The sequence below is a fragment of the Pollachius pollachius genome (genome assembly GCF_949987615.1).
Source record: "Pollachius pollachius genome assembly, chromosome: 18".
NCBI lineage: Eukaryota > Metazoa > Chordata > Actinopteri > Gadiformes > Gadidae > Pollachius > Pollachius pollachius.
The window spans coordinates 4,394,098-4,417,029 of NC_136951.1; the positions used below are offsets into that span (position 1 = coordinate 4,394,098).

Sequence of the window (22,932 nt, forward strand, 5' to 3'; positions counted from 1 at the left end):
TTACACTATCTGGTGTTTGTCGTGGTGCTTTAGTTTGTTGTGCAAAAAAAGCATATCATCCACTGTTAAGGGTTTTAGTTGACTCCTCCACTCCTGAGTAACATATCCAGGACCGGAGAAGTCAAAAAAAAAACGCAAAACCTGCGACCGGGGTCGGCTTAGCTCAGGAGGTAGCTAGCTCAGGAGGTTACAAGACCAGTCAGTCTTGTAACCGAATGGTTGCTAGTTCGATCGAGTGTTGATGTGTCCCTGAGCAAGACACTTAACCCTAACTGCTCCTGACGAGCTGGCTGTCGCCTTGCATGGTTGACTCTGCCGTCGGTGTGTAAATGTGTGTATTTACCGATGTGAGTCTGCTAAATGCCCTAATTGTAATTGACGGACCCACACTGTTCAGGCATCCGACAGGCACCCGACACAGTACATTATTTTTGATCCAAAGTACCCGCGGGTACCCGAACCCGAGCAGGATTCTGCTTCAGGTGCCATAAAAGGGCTTTTCACACGGGAGGCGTTTGTAGCTCCTGCTAATGCATTCTCAATGGAGAGAGAATGTGACATTGGGGTGACTATGTTGCTGATGGTACTTCCCAGTCCTGGGGTGTGGGGGTGGGTGTGTGGTTAATGACATGCTCACCTGTATGGGCTGAACAGTCAAATGAATCGGATGATCAGCAGAGTAGTACAATTGTACTTTGTTGTGCTCAGCTTGCACAACCAGACGATTAACATGGTAAGTATTAAAGTGGCTTTCTGTAAAGCTCAAGAGAGCCTGGCGGAAGACTCAGTTCCAGAGGGATGGCTTGAAGAGGTGGATTCTCCATTAAACCGCTCCGTGTAGTATATACGGAGCGGTTAGTATATACTACACGTGATCGCTCTTTATAAACGGTTTATTTGTTTTTATTAGCCTGACTCCCCATTAAGTAAGATGATATCCATTGCTATCTTAAGTGGTTCACGTGTAGCATTTACTAATTCATCATATGTAGTCAGTTAGCTAAGAGGCCAACTGACTAAAACATATGTAGGGGCCACATTAGTTTTGGCAGGACAGCAGCATTAAAACAGCGGTACGTTTATGCAGGTGCACACCCAGGGGCTGAAGACAAAGATCTAGGTAAAGGTCTGTTCTTTGATCCATTTCAACCTTTAAAGGGACACTCTGTAGGAATACCCGAACCCGTGCAGGATTCTGCTTCAGGTGCCATAAAGGGCTTTTCACATGGGAGGCGTTTGTCGCAGCGTCCTCTCAAGCGGCAGGACAAGCGGGCGTACTCCCGTGAAACTGTGGCTTCCATGCGCATCAAAGGCATGTGAGCACACGTGGAAACAACTGGTATAGATGAGAATCACAATAAAATCTGACACTGAATTTGAAACGGCACATTTTAATTTCTGCATCTATTAAGATATTTATCAGTAATACACCAAACATTTGTAGAAATGTGAATATTTGGTTGGCGTGTTGATTTACGCGGTGTGCCCCTAATATTTCTGGTTGCGCCCCGAATATTTTCAGTTAGGGGCCACAAGTGCTTCTAGAGGAAAAGGTTATTCTGGAGCCCTGCAACATTTGATCATTCAGTAGATATTGTTCAATATTAAAATGTTAGATTATTACATTTCTGTATAATAATAATAATTGAATCCTCTTTCACCCATGCTGTGATATCTGTGTTTCCAGCTGAGGGCGTGGTGGGCTCCATGGGCGTGGACGGTACTGGGTACAGGGCCTACAAGACGGGCCCAGGCCTCATGCTCTTCACCCGTGTGGACAACATGCTGCTCTGGGTGACCTTTGACCAGGGTGAGCCTGACTCAACACGCTCTTGGACGCCCATGCCTCAGAACATGCAAGCATCTTTCTACAAATCAGCTTTCAATGAAACAGGACAATAACCGTTCAATCAAGCCTTCTCATTATCCGGTTCCTTTTCAAGGCACTAAAGGGCACTGCAGCCAGAATGTATTGGTTTTTATAATAGTCACCTCATCAGTTCTAGCAGTGATTCAAATAAATGCATATTAATGACATTTCCAAATACACTTGCATTAAACAATTGGTCAATCCTAGTACAGTAGTAGTTATGCCTCTGGTTAGCAGATCTGTATGTTAAGTAGAAAACTATAGACGGATGGTTTATGTAACAATTTAGACAGTTGAGTGGGTTGTTGTAGCTGTGTAGACTGTTGGCTAGGTTGTAGTAGCTGTGTATATATCTGGCTAGGTTGCAGTAGATGGCATAGACAGCTGGCTAGATTACAATTCACTAGAATTTAACAAGGAAGTGCTTTGATGAAGTTGATGTTTGTATTTCATGATGGGCTGCCAATAACTCACAGAACAGGTTTTACAGGGAATTGTCAGTGTTGGTCACTTCCGCTTGAGTCTTGTTCATGCCATGTCTTTGTAGCACAAACATTTAGAATTTAAATTGCACAAAAACTACAATAAACTGCCTGTATTAAATGCCTGTCATGCATGTTGCACAATGTTTGAAAGAGCAGGAAGCTAAATGAAAAACAGAATGCTCAAACAAATATTTCATGTTTAGACCCTAACAAGTAAAATATTTTCTCTACTAGCCAGGGATTTCCCTGTTGAGATTAGATAGAAACAAGTTGAATTTGTTTCCTGAACAGATGTTTCTCATTGTTTTGTGTAATTTGAAAAAGCTATGCAAATGAATGAGGTAATGAGCATTTGCATAGTTTCTAAAGTTCCAACTTTTTCTGTAGGAACCAGCAGACTGTGGGTGAGCGACGGGTTTCAGCCCAGACAGCTCTGGTTCCAGATGAGGTCCTCCCTGCTATCTCTAAAGGCCTACAGCAGGTCCAGCCAGACGGGTACCAATCACCTTACCACTGATACTAGCTCCTGTTGCCATGTTGCCATTCTACTGGCTCTTTTTAAAATGTGTCTTTTCTACTGCTGTTGCTAGCTTACGATGAGACTTTTGCCTTAACTGGTAACTCTTTTACTACGACAAAGTTTTTATGTTACCAAATGTGAATACATGTTACCGTCTTCTTACTAGGGCACTATTTTACCGTCCTCTTATTACATTTCCAACTCATCCCAAAAGTTGATGTTAAGTTAACCATCTTTGCATTTTCGGAAGAACTGCGTAGAGCACCAATCATTGTAGTGTTGCGCATGAGACATTGTGGTGACTATGTTGCTGATGGTTCTTCTCAGTCCTGGTGTGTGGGGGTGGGTGTGTGGTTAATGACATGCTCACCTGTATGGGCTGAACAGTCAAATGAATCGGATGATCAGCAGAGTAGTACAATTGTACTTTGTTGTGCTCAGCTTGCACAACCAGACGATTAACATGGTAAGTATTAAAGTTGCTTTCTGTAAAGCTCAAGAGAGCCTGGCGGAAGACTCGGTTCCAGAGGGATGGCTTGAAGAGGTGGATTCTCCATTAAACCGCTCCGTGTAGTATATACGGAACGGTTATTTTTGGAGCGTTCACGTGTAGTATATACTACACGTGAACGCTCCAAAAATAAGCAAAATAATACAGATTTATTTTTTATAAACGTTTTTTGTTTTTATTAGCGTGACTCCCCATTACATAAGACGATATCCATTGCCATCTTAAATGGTTCACGTGTAGCATATACTAATTCAACATATGTAGTCAGTTAGCTAAGAGGCCAACTGACTAAAACATGTAGGGGCCACATTAGTTTTGGCAGGACAGCAGCATTAAAACAGCAGTACGTTTATGCAGGTGCACACCAAGGGGCTGAAGACAAAGATCTAGGTAAAGGTCTGTTCTTTGATCCATTTCAACCTTTAAAGGGACACTCTGTAGGAATATTTCATCTACTTGTAAAATTGCATTCAAACGAATAGTGCTCGCTTTTTCAACTGTGCGTTGCAACTACAGTGGGAAAAGCTACCGCGATTTCTACGCTAGTCTTTGGTCACGTTGGCTTTTTAACTCCCTTTGGTTTGCACCTTTTGGGAAGTGGGATCCTTGAAATTGCATTCTGAAGTGCAGGCTTTCAAATTTGCCGGGGTAGTGACGAACGAGTCACGCTGAGCTCCTAAGTTGCCTCTGAGCGAGAACGCGTTTAGCCTGCTAGTACCACGTAGTGCTTTATGTCCCTATCGGCCGTTATAGTTTGTCATAGTCCAGAAGGACATGGAAGCCTAGGATAAATCAGATTAATGGCAGAGGTGATTTAACACCAATGAGGACATATTTAACAATGAAGACATTGATTTTAGCTAATGCATTAGCAAAAATGCTACAGTGCCCCTTTAACCTTTTGGGTTTAACAGCGGCCATGAAGATCCTTTAAATCTGTTGGCAGTGTTCCACGGCTGCGTGGCTTGGTTCTCATTCTGTCCCATTGGATAAAAGCGTCTGTTACTGCTACCATTTGGGACTACTAGAACTACCATGGCTCTGTTCTGTGTTCTCGTGTTTTCCAGGGAGCAGCGGCTGCTCTGCTCAGAATGGAGGCTGTGCTCAGCTGTGTCTCGCACACCCTGACGGGCGGACCTGTCGCTGTGGGTGGGACTTCCGCATTTCAGATGTCACTTCCTGTGTTTCGGTGCCGCCCTGTGAGCCTGGCCAGGAGTCCTGCGGAGGTAGAGGTCAGTAGTCCTACTACACACATGTCTACCCCAATCAGAAACATTCAAATGCTTCCAATAGCACGCCCTGGGGTTCAGAGCTCAACTGTTTAACAGCTATGCAGTTTGACTACATAACCCTGATGCTGTTGACTGCCCAACCCTGAGGCTGGTTGACTGCCCAACCCTGAGGCTGGTTGACTGCCTATCCCTGAGGCTGTTGACTGCCTAACCCTGAGGCTGGTTGACTGCCCAACCCTGAGGCTGTTGACTGCCTAACCCTGAGGCTGGTTGACTGCCCAACCCTGAGGCTGGTTGACTGCCTAACCCTGAGGCTGGTTGACTGCCTAACCCTGAGGCTGGTTGACTGCCCAACCCTGAGGCTGGTTGACTGCCTAACCCTGAGGCTGGTTGACTGCCCAACCCTGAGGCTGGTTGACTGCCCAACCCTGAGGCTGGTTGACTGCCCAACCCTGAGGCTGGTTGACTGCCCAACCCTGAGGCTGGTTGACTGCCTATCCCTGAGGCTGTTGACTGCCTAACCCTGATGCTTAGTGATGGGGTGGTTATTGGGCACCACTAGTGTCTTTTCTTCCTTTTTTTTTTAAAGGGCAATGACCCAAAAACCTTTTGTGCTGTGTTTAAACATGCTTATGTCTTGAATGATCCTCATTGTAATAATCAATGTCATTTTGTCAGTTACTGCAATAAGATGTTTAGAGAAACCAGCATTAAAATGTTTATGCCAGTCCCTGTAAACTATTCTGTGAACATCCGTGAATTTGAATTCCTTCTCATGTGGATGGGCATAAGTGCAGGCTTTGTAATTTGACGGGGCAGTGACAAGCGTGTCACGCTGAGCTCCTATGTTTCAGTCAAGCTGGCTCCAAGCGAGAACGCGTTTAGCCTGCTAGTACCACGTAGTGCTTTATGTCCCTCGGCCGTTATAGTTTTTCATAGTACGGAATGACATGGAAGCCTCCTTAGGACTTACCCGTTCAATGTAAAGAATATAAAATTCTGATTAATGGCAGAGGTGATTTTACAACAATGAGGACATAGGTCAGCTCAAAGTGAGTTTGAGCCAGGAGCTCACTTCCACTTCAAGCAACACTGGTCTACATTTCAGGCGGTATTAAAGCTTGGGATGGAGTGGATGAGGCCATCGCTGCCGTTCCCGGCGTCCAGAAGAACTTGACTTCCTGTGACGGTACGCACTGCAGCGGCCATGGAAGATGCTCCGCAGCGGACCTTGCCTGCCAGTGTAACCATGGCTACAGCGGGGAGTTCTGCCAAGTGGAAGAGGGAGGGAGCCACGCCCCCGCTGTCATAGCGACCCTGTGCGCCCTGACTGGACTGGTTGCTGCGGTGGTGGGGTACAAGAAGAGGTAACGCACCGGTTGACTGGGGCTGCGTTGCTCTGTCCAAATCTTAAGTCTTTTAACATGCACGACACAATTTATTAATGTACTTGGCTTTATAATGGGCTCCTTGTGAAAACTGTTGGGCGTGACTTAAATGCGTGGTGTTGTCGCAGGCGGGCGTGTGGGCTGGGGAGGAGGAGGTCCATGGAGAAGGAGACGCTGATGACCAACATGGCGATGTCCCTGCCAGAGGACTTCTATGACTCTGACACCGAGGTGAGAAACACCTTTTAAATTATAAAGGGTTCCTCCAGCCTGGAGCTTGTATGTTCGGGGAAGGTCAGTTTGAGACGGTTAAGAAATGGATGCACAGAGTTAAAGATGAATTGCCTAGAAATGTTTTGTTTAATGTACCACAGGGTTCTTCATAAATTTAGATGTGTTGTTGATCTCTACAGGATCTGGACTCCCCCATGGACCCAGTGGTGAATGCCACGCCAGCAGAACCAGACAAAGAACCCCCTGGGCCCCAACTCTAAAGACTCGTAACTTAAGACTGTCCAGACTCCTGGATGAACCGGCCACATGTGATATTATATTGGTTTATACCCTTTTTAAATGGACATTTGACTCAACCGTGTAATCATGAAATAATTCAAAAATACATGTAAATACTCAACGTTAGTCTTCCTTACCATGTCTAGGCATATCCAAATATTTGTTGCCTCAATGAGTCATCTGCTTTGACTTCGGTCATGCTTGGGCAATTTATTTGGGTGTGTCATAGCTTGATGTCTTTACTAATAAACATGCTGCTGAAACCGGACTCATCTTTTTTGCTTCTCGTCCACAACAGAAGGTATTCCATTGGCTAAACTGGTCACCTTTGTCCAAACAGCTGACCTAGTTCCAGGACAAATAAAGTTGCTCTCAATCAGTCAGTCCCAAAGGGTTTCACATGCCCCAAATTAAGACACTTACTGGGTTCAATACAGTTGAACCCTGCTGGAAACACCAGGGTGAATTCTCCAATCCCGTCACGCTCCTATGGACCAGATCAGAATGGGTTTCCTCCGAGCAGTAGCTGAGCTTAATATGAAAGAAGCCACACATTCTTGTTCTTTCTTGCCAAATCACTGACGTGTGTAATGTTGTTCAACAAGTTACCTACTGTAGATGTAAAGTTCCTTGGATGTATCCACCCACCACCATGCTAGAACAATAGTTTGGCAACAGTCTTATCTCTAGAGACTGCGTTTGTTTGCGCACTCCTTTGGGAAATGCTTCCTAAATCACTGGCACAGAGTTGAAACGGCATGTAGGGGCATGACTAGGTCCAGGTAGTGGGAGTGGTGTGTGAACGGGGGAGGCAGCTCTTCAAAACCTGGTGTTGGGTTCCCCTTCCATTGTACTCCGATTCCTCTAGAGGAGACAGAAACCAACCTCTGCTCCCACACCCTGACAACAGACCAGTTGAGAGGCCGCCCTGAGAGACAACTCTAGCCTGTAAAAGTCTTCTTTGGTGAGTTGACTGCAATGTGTGCGTTTGTGTGCGTTTCGGAGCTCTCCTGTGTTCTACAGCCATTTCTGGCTGCCTGTGCAGACTTGTACTAGAACAAAAGCATACCTGATCAGTTCCTCATTTTGGTTTTATCTCTTTATAAGCTGACCTGAATGCTGTTGAAACTAAGCTTGGAGAATATGCGTTGCGCATATGTATTGGTTTGTTTAATACATTTTTAAATAGTTAGCTTCTACCTGTGATGTCCATGTGTCCTTCAGGAGTGAAGGAATGTGTTCAACCTCACATCCCCTAGAACGCCTCCTAGATTCAAACGTTGTGAAACTCTATTTTGAACTCAAACACAAACTTTAAATGAGGGAAAACATGTTCTGTGATTGTATGACAAGGTAAATTCTAAATGTTGTATTTCATAATATTAGCAATAGGTTGGATGTGTTGTAGGCCCTTGAGGTCCTCTAGTAGGTATATTACCGTTTTTTTCAATTGCTTGAACACATTTTGCAAAACTTGGCTCATTGTGTCAAAACTCAACACACAAGCAAATAAGACACCACTGAGAAATATACCATCCATGTCAAATTGAAACTCTTCTATCGAAACCTAACAATCCTTTGTCAAAATGTCACTCTGATGACAAAATGATACACACTTGTATCATATGAATACACTTTCAGATCAGCAACACACTAGTCTACTTTATATAAAACATTGCAGTCTTCCATATTCACTTTTTTTATTCAGTTCCACAGACGGCACGTTTTCACAACAACCAAAACATCTAATACTCAATACTGTACATTGCAGTACAGTACTTTACAGTTCAGTAAATTCAGTTTAAGCAAAAATACAACAAAAATTAACCAAAAATACACAACTGTACTGTAAACACAGAAAAACACGGCAATTGTGCATTGGTTGGCTTATTGATCCTCACCTTGTGAGCCGAATCCATCCATGGATTGACCTTACCTCAATGTCTCCGCAGGCCAGTTCCATTGCCTGCAAAAGAGGCATCCGGGCATGTGGTTGGCGTTCATATACACTGCAACCTTCTATAGTTTTTGAAATGGCGAGTATAGGCCTGAGACTTCAAATTGTTTATGGTTGGTGTACCAGTTCCGGACCAAAACAGCCCGATGGAAACAAACATTATCCCAGACAACAACAAATCTGGGCTGCTCTGATCTGTCCTGTTCAGCTGCGTCATGAAGTGTATCTAGAAGTGTGATGATTTGCTGGATATTGTAGGTACCTATTTTTGCATGATAGTGCAGTTACCCTCGAAGTCTTATGGCGGCACACAATGATATATTTCCCCCGCGCTGCCCCGGGACAAGCACAATTGCCCTTTGACCTTTTTGTAGCTGGCTGACAGGTGTTCAGTTTTGTAAATAAGTGTTTTGAGGTGTGTATTTAAGTATTTTCAATTACCTAATGTGTTTAGTATTTGAATAGATGTGTTCTCCCAATGATATACTGAGATGTCATTTTTTAACTAAGTGTCTTATGTATGAAATTGTGTGCAGGAGCAAGTGTGTTGCAGAAAGGAGCAAGTGTGTTGCACAATTGCAGCTAAAGTGCAAAGCAGCGCTTTTGTGGAGGAATGGTTACATTTGTTTAAGGTATAGTAACAAAAACTTCAAGTTGTGTTACTTTGGTCTAAGCATGTGTCTATAGTGTTCAAGCAATTGAAAAAAAACTATAATGCAGGCAGATCAGGCCAGGTTAATAAAGTGAAGGGACTCCACTTCTAGAAACTTGTGTGACTTGTGTGACTTTATTTTTCACAATTTATTGCATCTGAACGTTTTTTGCAGACCTACTAAACAAAGCAGAAGCATCAAATCTTTCCAGACAGAAGTCTGGTGTGGGTGGATGCTGTGCTCTGTACTAGAGCCAAACAGTTCCATTGTGGTAACTAGAGTATTGGGCGTGCACATAAACACAATGAAATAGGCACCCACCTTGTCATGTAATGACTCCATTGAGACGCGGTACAAGGACTGGTTGAACCATTTAAAAAAAACATCCCAGAGGACCTATTTTATTGCGGTTGGTTCCAAAACACACCTTCTACACAACACATTGTAGACTGATGAAGCCTGCATGCTGGACTGCATGGAAGATGGGTAGTGGTATGTAGCTCTGCATAAGTGAATAGATATTGTTGAAGTTTAGATTTGATGGGGTCCTCTTCTACACTCCTGAATTGCCAAATGTAGAAGTTCATCCAAATTCAGGTGCTATCAAGTCCCGGAGCTTCCGAAAAGGCTGCAGAGCCAATACTTGGTTCAATACTTCATTCCTCGGCTCATGCAAGATACCCAAAAACCACCAGAGTCATTCATGTCAATTCATCAGAAAAGACAGAATATTATAGCACATGACAAGGGCGGGCCTGAGTCCTCCAATCATTACCCGTTATCATACACAAAGGTGTAACCCACTGATTCCTATTAGGTTACCGCTATTCAAATCAAACCTATCACGAACCGCCTACACCCTCTAGGCTAAAGATGGGGGGGGGGGGGGATTAGGTGATACCTGGGCAAGATGGAACCCTAACCTGTTATTCTGCGTGGGATGAATTATATCAACTAAAAGGGGGGGGTCAGAGAAGGGGATGTTTTTGGGCTGTAAGACAACAGATGAGCCATTTGATGTTGGGAGACAGACGACAGGGAGCAGGATGAGAACAGGAGGAAGGGAATACACAAAAAGGAACAAGACGTGGGTGGCGCCCCGGTGGCTCACCGGGTAGAGCGTGCACAATATAGGCTGTCCTGAACGCTGAAAAATTAACTCAACGTGGGGGACAGAGGCGGGGACTGGTAGGGAGGGATGTGTGGACAGGGATCTGTTGTTGGGCTGTCAGATGAGGGAAGGGCCATTTGATGCTAATACCAACCCCTCAGTGGCTTCTTTGATCAATGGCTTAAAGAACACAAGAGGGTTAGAGGCAGGGAGGAGGAGAACAGGATTGAGCAAAACAATATCTAACTGTCTAACAAATAATACCATATTCACCTGGAGACCATTGATCAACCTCATAGTTTTCTATATTTTATTCCATAGGTAGTGCCCTCCCAACCATTCTCTAAACCCAGCCATCTCTCCTTCCACCTCCTGGTCCATCCATCCATCTGTCAGGTCCCCCATGGCCAGCTTCACAGCCCCCTTATCCCTGCCCCGAGGGGTAGACTTCAGCCTGCCCACCTGTGAAGAGACGCAGTGCAATGGGAGGGGAACTTGCAAGGACCCCATGGCAGGAGGAGGAGGTGGAGGAAGCTTCTGTGACTGCATGCTAGGATACAAGGTAGGACGGGGTTGTGGCCTGGCTGCATAGGACATGCTGTGTGCTCTGAACTCCATGCATGCAAAACAAACGCTTTTCTGGTTCAGCGAGTATGCATACACGCCTTCGGTTGGCAACCGGGGATGGTTGGGAAATGATGTGAATGAAAGGCTTCTATAGAAAATCACAAGGAACTGGTATCAACCAGTGTGCCCTGGGCAGGACCAGGGGATATATTGTGGGGTTTAATACCTGACACAGGTAACAGTGATGTCAGAGAGGATTAAGTCCTGACACAGGTAACAGTGATGTCAGAGGATTAAGACCTGGCACAGGTTAGTGATGTCAGAGAGGATTAAGTCCTGACACAGGTAACAGTGATGTCAGAGGATTAAAAACTGACACAGGTCACAGTGATGTCAGAGCGGATTTAGACCTACACAGGTTGTTGATGTCAGAGAGGACTAAGACCTGACACAGGTTTGTGATGTCACAGGATTAAGACCTGAAACCGGTTAGTGATGATCCTAGTGTGAAAACATTAACGTTGGAAGTCATTTGTTTATCTTGACCGACTGATGATTCATTGATGATCTGATGGATGATGATCGATGGAGGATGATTGGTGGATGTATTTGGGAAGTGGATACTTGTGGTTCTGATGTGCCATCCCATAATCCCAGGGGGATAGGTGCGAGGACACAGTGAACGAGTCCCTGAGTGTGTCCCTGACCCTCGGGGTGCTGGCCTTCATCGTGGGATTCATCCTCATCGCCTTCCTCATCGCCAAGATCCGACAGAGGCAGAAGAGGAAGAGGTCGGTACTGGCAGTGTAATGTGTGGCATGGGTAGACTATAATATACATTATATCATATATAGAATATTGATATTATGGGTGTACTGTATGGGTATTATGGGTACTGTATTGATATGATGGCGTAATGTATGTATATTATGTGTGTACTGTATGTGTGTACTACTATATCGATATTATGGGTGTATTGTATGTGTGCATTACTATATGAGTGTACTATGTGTGTACTACTATATGGATGTACTGTAGGTCTGTACTACCATATGGGTGTACTCTATGTGTGTACTTCTATATGGGTATGGTAGACTCTGTATGTTTGCCCCTTGGGGCTGCTCTACATCGCTCATGTGAATGTTGATTCTGAAGAGTGTGTGTTTTGATCCACAGATCAGAGTTAATAACCAGGGGATACCAGGTGGATGTGTGACCGCGAGGTCGGAGCAAGGTAGGCAGGACATGACACGCTACAAGCCATCATTAATGATCCAAAATAAATTGGTCCTCAATTTAGATTTTGGGTCCATTTGGTCTAATGTAGTGCTTTTGTAAATCCTGCCGCTGATGTGAAGTAAATCATGATGCTGCCATTCACACTGATAAATACTACCATACTGTCCAGCCTCACTCGGAAGAACACCAGTTAAGGATGCTAGTAGTCACGCCCCAGTTGGCAACGTTCAATATGGCCACTGCCGGAGGACGTCTGCTCGTACCACATCGTTAGTCGCGTTAGTCGTACCACGACTAACGCGTATAAGAACCCCACGAGGGACTGCTTCTCAGTCCATCCTCAGTGTCTACAATCCGACATTCTCCATCAAAACGCCCCTTACCCCTCACTGCTTCTTCATCACCGGCATCTGAATGAAGTCGCTTTGGATAAAAGTGTCTGAACAATTATAAAAGGTCAATAAAACTAGAGATGCTCCGATTGATCGGACGCCGATCATGATCGACCGATATTGGCTAAAAATAGCTTGATCGGAGAACCCCAAAGCGCAGATCAAAAAACTGTGTAGATGGCAAAGGAGGCAGTTTTACGTTCAGTGTCGTTTACTGAGAACTTGCATAACTTGCATGCGCTTTTCTAATTCAACAGTATGCATGCAGGCACATTTCAGTACTGTATGTGAGTCGCATTTTGCTGAGGCTTTGGTGAAAGCATTTAGCGGCACGTTTCAGTCATGGGGGATCCAAAGAGAAAAAATAAAGAGTCTATTGGAACAGAAACCGGATGCTTACCGTTTAACCAGATTATAGGTAAAACATATGGAAGATTCCCATTCCCCTGCCATTTTGTGATCGGCAGTGATCGGCAACCGGCCCCAAAAATGCTGATCGGAGCATCTCTAAATAAAACCATTTTTGGCTACCTTGGGTCTAATGGGGTTCAACGATTTCAACATCTTCAAACGAAAAGCTGTATCCTGTCAACATCACTATGCTAGCACCTGAATCAGTCTTTCCCAACCAGTTTTGAGTAATAGCCCAGTTTTGAGAGCCAGAGCTTGCAGCGCAGGGATGGCCTTGTTGTTGTCCTTCCTCCGGTCGCCATCAGGCGGCGGTGTTCAGCTAATGTTACTGAAACAACTTCATAAAGCAGAACCGACTCAAACCATCACACGGAGAAGGGCAGATATCACACTCATGTTTAGTCAACTGCTCCTTCATGTTAATTGTGTAACAACTAATTATTCAAGGGTGAGGGGGTTATGAAATCACATCTATAGGGTTGTGCTTAACTGCTGAATCAGGGGGTGTATACATTGTGTTCACATAGTCGTCTTATTCTTTATGCACAGATGCGCAGTGTGGACCAGAACAATTCACAACCATCACCAAACTGACTGAAGACCATTGAGACCTGACTGATGAAAACCATCGCCAACATATAACATTAATGCTGTAATACCGATCACTATGACCATTGTTACTTTTCTTTACATGCAGCCAACCGTGTTTTCGCCTTACCATGACGTGTAGTATTTATCAGACATGCAAAGGCTTTGTAAGCAAGGCAGATGTGTGTGCTAAACTAGTTCCCTGCATTTTATTTGCATCCCATCATATTTAACAGGAGTCAATGTTTGAAAAAACCAGTTCGTCTTCATTTAACATGAGGTCTCCTGTGACTGGCTGGAGCCAGCTGGGACCTACTGGACCGTCTGATTGGTCCGCGCATTTATGAAAGATTTTTCATGTTTAACAAAAAACAATTCACGTTATTGATCACTTACCTTCCGTTAAACGTCCTATATAGTTCATTTTGCTATTTAGTGGTTCTGTGCTAAACTAGCTGTTTAAAACATATGTTTATGCTTTTATACATTATTCAATGCTCTATTTAGTTTTTATATTTTCCATTAAAATATTATATCTATTGGTCCTTTTATTTGAATGCAAACATGACAATAAAATGCCTTGATTTGAAAGACGTGTTTTACATTGTACAACAGCTCTTATTTTAACAGCTTGGATTAGTGCTGGTTGTTCAACTCTTATTTTGACTGTTTAGCACTAGTGTTTCTTGTGCAACTCATATTTTCAATGACTTGTCTTTCATGTACAGACTCTGTAGTGTTTAAAGTGAATAAAATGCAAAAAAAAACTTAAAACAAATCTTGTTTTTGATTGTAAAAGGAATGTGGGTGATGGTGTTCAAATCCGAAAATTATCAGCGTTTACTAAATGATGAAACTTGGCACAAAGAATGACTAAACATGTTTCTATTTATTTGCTCTTTACATGAGCTGAATACTAAACTCTTTAATATACAAAGAATATAACCCCTAACCCTGCAGTGTTGGTGCCTTACAGTACCATCTGAACTACACAGGGAATAGAACCCCTCACCCTGCAGTTTTATTGCGTGCTCTGATTATAGATTGAGAAATTGGAATCTATCCCTGCAGTGTTTGTGCCTGTCCTACCAGCCAGTGAAACCTCGCCCCTCTAAGATGTGAGAGAAGTCCAGTTCTCACAGCCCTGCTTTGTTCAGACCCGAGGTGAGGTGGCTCTGTCAAAGGACTCAGTGAACCAGTAGGCCTGCATTGCATGCATACTTGGAGCATTGTTCCAACAATGTCTCGGAAGATATGGCAAGATATGACAACTCCTGCATTGCAGATATTTACAAACCCCTTCCTGTGCTGGTCCACGTTGTCATGGAGATGAAGGGCTGTGTGCTAACTTAGACTTAGACTTCAACGAGACTTAACGCTTAATTAATGTGTGTGTGTGTGTGTGTGTGTGTGTGTGCAACCCAGTCACTAAAATATAGTGTAACCCCTTTGTAATATAACTCCTCTAAACATTTGTGCCTCTTCTTTTCTATAGACCTGCGTCCCAGTTTTGGAAATGCAATATTTTGATACAGATTCTGCATTAAAAAGTGTTTTGATAGCAGTTCTAGTTAGAAATGTGTCTTTTATCGTCATAATCTTCGTACAGTGATTGTATCTGATTAGTCAGTTAAATTGCTTGTGGTGTTTTTCCTGCTCCTTTGGGGTTCTGAGGGACTATAGTCGGGTTAGGCTATATTTTGTCTAAGAATGTGTAAAGTGTAATTATTTACACAAATATAGATGAGGATTTATCTCCCTTATAGTGCACTTAATTAATTTACTAATTTAATGTTAAATGATTTAGCTGGCTTTTACTCCAAATAATAGCTGAGCTCAAACACACAGCATGTGTGAAAGCTGAGCTGCCGTGAATGGTTTTGTTTTTGGCGTATACTAGGTTCCGCTGGCCATAGTATGTATTAAATGTATTCAATGTATGAAAAACAGAATATATGCGTGCGTATTACAGAAGATTAATAATGGCCATAGGTCGTAAGCACGCTCATATGAATATATGCGATAACTGGGGAGCAGGGGGATTCAGAACAAAAATCTTGCTAACTGCTCTACGTGTTTGAAAGAAATGTTGTGTAATCAAATTACAGAATATACCCTGATTATGAAAATGAAAGGCACAAACTAAAACTTATATCAAAACACATTTTACATTTTGCTGAAACAATGTTGATATTGCATTTTCCACTGATAATCAAATGACCGTAATATTCCAAAACATTTCTTGCGACCTGAGACCTGAGAGAATTTTCATAATAACTAGCAACCTAAATGTTATAGACAATCACTGAACAGATATTGTGAAAATAGAATACAGATTAATCGTTAGAAGTTTACCAAAATCCATTTTAATGTCTAATCTGTATCAAATTATTGCATTTTCCACAGAGAATATGTCAGCCATCTTGTTCAATTTGCAGACAGAAACTGGGCAGTCACGCGACGTAGACGCAGGCCTGTAGAAAAGAAGAGGCCAAAGAAACATAGGCCTCTGACCATTGTAGAGCCGTTAACGGGGCACGTTTTCAGCTGGGGACCAATGTAGCTATACCACATTGTGGTGTGAGGCTGGGTTGGTGTGTGTGTGTGTGTGTGTTTGTTAAATGTAGGTGGCCGTCTCCTTGTACCTTTCAAACTTCTTGGTGAACAGGACAGGCAACATTTCAGTGACGTACGGAATTCCTTTGAGACGTATATAGTTGGTTGTTATATAATTAGGGTTGAACGCTGTATATATTCGCTCTCAGTACTCGTGTGGCTATAGGCCGGCTGTTCACTACCTAATGGTCTTGGATGATGCATTTGATGTTTGCTATGGAAGTGCACATTAGCATGGTCTTGGTAACAGACCCATTGGTCGCCTTTGTAACCAACCAGTGGTAAGGAAGTGTTTGAATTTACTACACTTCCATCTGAAGTACAATGTGCACTCATACTTGATATCAAGGAGAATTTATGACGTTCTATCTACAATTCATACATATATGAATTGTAGATAGAACTTCATAAATTCTCCTTGATGTATGTAAACATACATACATACATACATACATACATACATACATACATACATACATACATACATACATACATACGATGAGGTACATCCAATTCATCAAGGCGATTAACCTTGCAAAAATATAATTTATAGTAATACTGCATTATCAACCCTCTGACTCGAATAACAAATTAGCAAATTATTAAATTATTATTCAAAAGTAATTAAGTTATTCAAATGTTATAGAATGTGTATAGATTGTTGTTCAAATCTCCAGACTAGTATTGACTATCAAACATTTAAATGAAAGAATGAGCTATGTGATGAGTAACTTCTTGCAGAGTTTTTAATGGCATTTTAATGGCAATGGCAACACTTAATCCATCATCCAGGACTACAGTTCACTAGTCTTTAGGACAAGGCCTACAGTTCACTACTGTCAGTTAGGAATACAGTTCATTAATCTTTTAGGACTACAGTTTACTAGTCTTATAGGACTACAATTCACTAGTCTTTAGGGACTAAAGTTGACTAGTCTTTTAGGACTACAGTTCACTAGACTTTAGGACTACACTTTTCTACAGTCTTTAAAGACTACCGTTTACTACAGTCTGTCAGCAGTATAGTTTACTACAATCCTGTGTGTTAATCTACAATCTCAACGAGGAATGTAAAGTGCATATCAAAATAAAAGTATTGACTATGTACAAAAAATGGCTGCCAACAAATGCATCAGCTAACACCAGGACAACCTAACCTATATGTTCCTTCAAGATAAGGGCTTTTCACAAAAATCTATGTACAGCATCTAACATCAAATACTTTCCGTAGGTCAAGCTATTAAAAAAAGTTTGTATTTTTTCTTCCATGTTCCGGATGTTAAAACAATATATTACTACTACTTCTATGCATTTTACTTTAAGGTAATTTCGCTTCAACAACAGCTGATCAGTGTTTTATATCCATGTAACAGAGGATCGGACCTCATGCAGGTGAGGCTGTGGTCATTGGGGTTTGAACCCCGGACCACCTGTAATGACACCCATCCCCATACGTAGTCCTAATCATAACAGCCCAGAGTCCCGCTCCCACAATAGATATCGCAGGATACCAATGCTTCTCCGATTAACCTCCGACCCCCTGCTGTGTCCGGGTCCGAGCATCTGCTCTGCGGGGTGCTCGTGTCTCTAGAGGTCCACGTCGTAAGGCCTGCTGGTGTTGGAGTATGGTGTGTGGACGGAGCGGGCCGGAGCGGGTTTGGCGCGCGGGAAGGACACGTCGTCGTCCCGGGAGTAAGCGACGCTGCTCGCGCTGCTCTTGGAGCTTGACAGACTGGGCACCTCCAAGCGCCTTGGCGGCGGGTTTTTCCGGTGTCGGAACTGCGAGCCCCTGACCTCGTCGACCGGCCTCTCCCCCCGGTTCTTGCCGCCGCAGCAGCGGCAGATCCCGATGAACATGACCAGCCCCGCGAGGACCTCGAATATGCCCCCGATGTACCCCAGGATGATGCAGTAGCCCACCCGCACGTCGGTGGACACGCTCGACACCGGGATGTCTTCCAGGATGTGCGTGTACCACGCGATGGGGATGATGGTCATGACGCCCGACAGGAAGATCAGCAGCCCGCCAAGGCCGGCCAGGGTCCAGCGTGGGGTCTCACGCCAGCAGCGGACCCCTGGGATAGCGACGGCCAGGCCGATGAGGGTGACGATGAGAGACGCCACCATCAGCCCCTGGGCCACCTCGATGATCTGCTCGTTGAAGTAGGCCGTGTCCTGCAGCCCGCAGCCCAGCTGGCTGGTTTCCGTTGCCCGGCAGATGTCCCAGATGCCCTGCTGGATGAACTCGTTCGATGGGGTTCCCTGTATCGCGTGTATCGTGCGCCAGTTGGGGGACACCGTGGCGACGAGGTCAAGGATCCAGCCGCACGGGGAAAGGACCATCCCGAAGATCAGGATCCCAGGGGTCCGCAGCGAGGTGCGGATCCATTCCTGGGACGGCATGGTGGTGCTGGTGGTGCTGGTGGTGCTGGTGTTGTGGTCCCTGTGTCGCTGCTTGGACGTTTTGCTGTGCGATCAGCGGTACAGTGAGCAGCGACAGACTCTGTCTTAAGTACAATAGGAGTTGAGTTTCACTCAACTTCTTTTGTACTTATAGAGTAGGCTACTGTGCTGAGGCGGAGTTTGCGGTGACGTCACCTCGAAGGGGTTTCGGTCCGTCCTCATTGAAATCAAAAATACATATTTCGAAACAAAAATACATGTTTTTATCGTGATAAGCAATGTGAAAGAAACGGCGGATGAAATGTGGCTTTTTTGAACTTCCACTATTGTCATTAAATAACAAATCAGCACCCGATCAAAACATTACAAAGCAGTTGGGTTCTTGGTTTGAGTGACAGGTGCCAGTGACAGGATGCATCGATCAGAATGCAGATCGGCAGGAACGACTGCATTTCTCTGGTCTCACTGGATTTAAATAGATCTCTCTCACACAGAAACCCAAAGTCATTGTGACTATGTGTTATACAACCTAACACTGATAGGCCTATCACTACCAAACGGTATGTCAGTCAAATAATTTTTAATGCATGCAGTCGTTTTCCTTAATACTTACAAAATGACATAATTTACATTATCGACAGAAGTGTAGATATTTAGCAGTGAAATAGAAAAGAAAATTCTTGATATAAAGTCAAAATTCACACGTTATTTATGCTTCTAGGTATAAATATAACATTTGAGAAATTTTCAAATTTGTTGTTTTCGTGACGAAGTGCTCGGTCCGCTCTGGCCCCGCCCACATGATCTGCCCCCGCCCACACCCACTGGGACGCCTCGAAGACGCAACGGTTTGTTTAACGGGTAATTCCGGTGTAAAATGGATTTGGGATATGTTTTGTATGATAACGAGTTGGAACGTTCGTTTTGGAGCACAAAAACCGCATATAGACGCATTCTTCAGTTGGCGGTTTTTAGCAGATTCTATCAAAACACTATAAACTTGGAACGATGGGGGCACTGGTTATGGTAGAAACTAAATCGTTATTTTAAACTACTTAAAAGGCTAAAAGTAGCCCGACACTTCTTTGGTAGTATAATAAGGGTCTTAACATATAAAACGAGGCATTGAGAACTTTGTTGTGTGTCTTTTAGCCTTTTAAGTGGTTTAAAATAGCGATTTACTTTTTACCATAACCAGTGCCCCCATCGTTCCAAGTTTATAGCGTTTTGATAGAATCGGCTAAAAACAGCCAACTGAAGAATGCGTCTATATGCGGTTTTTGTGCTCCAAAACAAACGTTTGAACTCGTTATCATACAAAACATATCCAAAATCCATTTTACACTGGAATTACCCTTTAATTTGTGCTCATTTTAGATCAGTGGTCAGTGGTTTCCTACCTTTGACATTAGAGTTATTACTAAATTCAAGACCTTTCACGGACTTCCTCGAAAACAAAAGGTAAATATATAAATACGCATGCAGTGGCTGAGCAAAGAGTGCCAGTGCCCCTTTACACAATTAGTAGCCTACTGCAAGAAGGCCGGCTAGCGGTATATAGTGGAAAGAATAAATAAACAAACACTAAACATCAATGATTTTTTTATACAATTTTTTTAACATTAACTTTTAATTAACATTCCTTGATAATATATTATGTATATAATCATGTGGGTTATTTTGTTAGTCGGCTTTATCGTTTTTTCAATTATCGTAAATGTGTATTTTCAAAATTATTGTCTTTTTTTTTACATAGGTTGAAAAACAATTTAGGTTTAGGTGATGACTATGCACAGAACCTTAGCTAGAAGTCCCTCCTGTGTCTTACAAACACACATTTCCCTGAGCTTCTGGGGCTGCGGACCATCAAAGTTAGATCTTTCTACCTCACGGTTTAACCAAAGTTAGGCCGAAGATTTGAGGGCAGGGTGGAATGTCCAGTTCGCCCCACCTCTTTACATCGGCCCCAGAAGTTGAAGGCTCCTTCGCTCTGTGACCTTAGTGGACTGAGCGGCTGGAGAAATGTGAAAGAAACGCTGAAGGTCCCCTGAAGACGTGCAGGTCCTGTCTCACGGATCGGGGAGAGCATTCCCCCAGTTTTCCTCCCTGGCCAAGCTGCTCGGCGGCACTGTGAAACTTTTGTGCGTTCGGTCGCCAAGGATGGCTTAGGTTTCCATGCGTCGGTCGTCATTCCTCATCAGGACCTTACCGAGGGGAGGCAGATGGGGGCTCCTCTGGACTATGGTGGTAGTGGAGGGTGAGGTTTCAGGTGGCTCTTTGCTCGTCCTCAGACCATCTCTCTTAAGCCGGGCCAGAGGACCCTAGATCTGTCGGTTTGGACCTGCATCTCACAGTCAGCGAGATGTAGGGGGGTGCAGTGAGGAACTTGCATAGGGTGGAAGGACCTCGGGAAGCCGCATTTTAGATCAAGGGGTAGCTACGCCAACAGCCCTGGAGACGTGGGATCCACATTAAAGTTGGTAATTCCGCTTCCACCCCAGCTGTCCTAGCATAGTGAGCGGACACCAAGAGTAAATGGACGTCATTTATAGAGCGCTTTTCTAACCAGTGGCCACTCAAAGCGCTTTACAATATGGCTGACATTCACCCATTCGTACACACATTCACACACTGATGGCGGTGTCTTCCATGCAAAGCGACCGCCAGCTCGTCAGGAGCAGTTAAGGTGAGCTGTCTTACTCAGGGATACCTCAAGCCGGGGATCGAACCAGCAACCCTCCGGTTACCAGCCCTGAGGCTTGGTCAAGCCATTAGCTTCACCATCTTCCGCAGGGCCATCTTGTGAGGCTGTCCATTTAGCTGCTTTAGCGCGTAAATGGTGTGCGTGTAAAGATGCCTTCAGTATGAGTCCAGAATGAGCCGGGCCTCTTCGAGTTGTAAGTGCTCGGGAAGGATCTGGAACTTGACCCTCTCTGTGACATCTGTGGACAGGATGTTCTCCGGAGCGACTCTGAGACAAGGAACTCCCAGTATGACCCCAGGGACTCCATTGCCTGCTCTACCGCGGGCAGACCATGGTGTGTTAAGTGTCTGAGACACAGCGCCGTGCACGCAGAGTATGATTAGAATTCTCCAAAGCTTGATTTATTATTGGTTTATTTGTAAATCTTATATTGTTTTAATATTATTCCTATAACTATATAATCCTAATTAAATAGGGTCATGAAGGTTTTGATATAGGGACACAGTGAATTTAGTATAATATTAGGATGCTGATATTGATAATCAATGCATTTTCTACCAAATATCAAGGACAGTTTGGGGCACTTGCAATGGAAAATCCATATGTTGCTAATATGCTACGTCTTATTTTGGCTTTTCCTTTACATGTTGTGTTCTCAACCCATCTTCATGTTCACCTATTTGCCCTGAAGCGAAACTGCACAAATTGCTGTCGTAATTTTACTGCGGGTCGTAAGAGGGCCGAGACCCCATCTGTTGGTCAAGAATATAGGGGCCCCTGATCTTTAAGTTAGCATTTCCCTCCTCTAATGTAAGGACCTAGCATTCCGTGGCATTGACACTTTGTTCAAATGCTCTGTGAAACTGGGTTACGGGCTCACTCTGTTCAAGAGGAGCCTGAAAAATGGGTTTGAAACCTTGTCCAATGTATCAACAAGAGTACCTATACTATGGGCATTTTCACACCAGGAAAGTCCTTTAGTTCGCTCTCTTTGGTCCGGACCAAAAAACAATGTTTATTTTTTGGTTTGGTATGGTAGCTTTTCACATTGCAATTTTTTGAAACAGTCCCAGAACTTGACAACAAACCCACATGTGTGCAAAGATCGGTCAATCATCGGACAAAAAGGTCTCCAGCGTGATATCATTGATCTGCGGACCGGTCGAACTCCTTCTCCCTCATCCTGGTGCTGAATGTGAAAAAATTAGTCGTGGCTCAACATGGAGCAAAAAGGAGACGGAATGTCTATTGGATATCGGACCCAAATATCCAACTGACGTTCCGGCTGGTTCTCTACCGACTGTTTTGTCCGCACCAGAGTTCGATGGTTTGTATTCACACCAGCCCAAAAAGTCTGCAACAGCGATTTTTTTGGTTTGGTTTGAACCAAACAAGGCAGGTGTGAATACGACCTAAATTGTCTCTCAATGAGTTATTGCGAACAGGAAGCAACAATGGGGGGAAATGGAATGTCATCTGAATTCGTCATCACGGATATCATTGTCATTATCAGTGGTCAGATTATCTGAAACAAAACAAATATTTTAAATGTTTTGTGAATTAATGCATAACATTGTTCACATTTTTATGTTGTTATCTCATCCACAAGAGCATCCGCAGTTAAAGACCCACCTTCAAGAGGGTAACCTTGTTGTCATGGAGATGCAATACCAGCCATGCTGGGCTGATGCGCTGAGTCAAACCAAGTCAAGTCAAGCTAGCACATGTGCATGGAAAAAAACACTATCGTTGCCTGCACATAAGCAGAAACT

At 43.8% G+C, this 22,932-nt stretch overlaps 2 protein-coding genes across 5 annotated transcripts; one reads left to right on the forward strand and one right to left on the reverse strand.

Annotated features, from left to right (window-relative positions):
* Window positions 1-7,327: 7,327 nt before the first annotated feature.
* LOC307089439 (uncharacterized protein) lies at window positions 7,328-14,189 on the forward strand. 4 transcript variants are annotated; one of them, XM_079755726.1, is made up of 6 exons: window positions 7,328-7,483; window positions 9,013-9,108; window positions 10,637-10,802; window positions 11,465-11,598; window positions 11,984-12,041; window positions 13,399-14,189. In XM_079755726.1, the coding sequence occupies exons 3-5, from the start codon at window positions 10,644-10,646 to the stop codon at window positions 12,021-12,023; spliced, it is 333 nt and encodes a 110-aa protein (XP_079611852.1). In that variant the 5' UTR covers window positions 7,328-7,483; window positions 9,013-9,108; window positions 10,637-10,643; the 3' UTR covers window positions 12,024-12,041; window positions 13,399-14,189. The 4 variants fall into 4 exon arrangements, with proteins under 4 accessions (XP_079611852.1, XP_079611851.1, XP_079611854.1 ...); XM_079755725.1 differs by having other exon boundaries at window positions 10,562-10,802; window positions 13,399-14,188; XM_079755728.1 differs by lacking the exon at window positions 9,013-9,108 and having other exon boundaries at window positions 7,331-7,483.
* A 2,592-nt stretch (window positions 14,190-16,781) lies between these two features.
* On the reverse strand, window positions 16,782-18,577 carry LOC307089363 (claudin-23-like). The gene has a single exon (XM_079755592.1). The coding sequence runs from the start codon at window positions 18,454-18,456 to the stop codon at window positions 17,641-17,643; it is 816 nt and encodes a 271-aa protein (XP_079611718.1). The 5' UTR covers window positions 18,457-18,577; the 3' UTR covers window positions 16,782-17,640.
* Window positions 18,578-22,932: the final 4,355 nt, after the last annotated feature.

What these genes read in the sequence shown, in the direction of transcription:
- LOC307089439 (XM_079755726.1), top strand. Translation starts at nt 10,644, where the DNA reads ATGGCCAGCTTCACAGCCCCCTTATCCCTGCCCCGAGGGGTAGACTTC. An exon ending in ACTGCATGCTAGGATACAAG is followed by an intron (nt 10,803 to 11,464) that starts GTAGGACGGGGT and finishes CCATAATCCCAG; the next exon opens with GGGGATAGGTGCGAGGACAC. An exon ending in CAGAGGCAGAAGAGGAAGAG is followed by an intron (nt 11,599 to 11,983) that starts GTCGGTACTGGC and finishes TTTGATCCACAG; the next exon opens with ATCAGAGTTAATAACCAGGG.
- LOC307089363 (XM_079755592.1), bottom strand. Translation starts at nt 18,456, where the DNA reads ATGCCGTCCCAGGAATGGATCCGCACCTCGCTGCGGACCCCTGGGATC.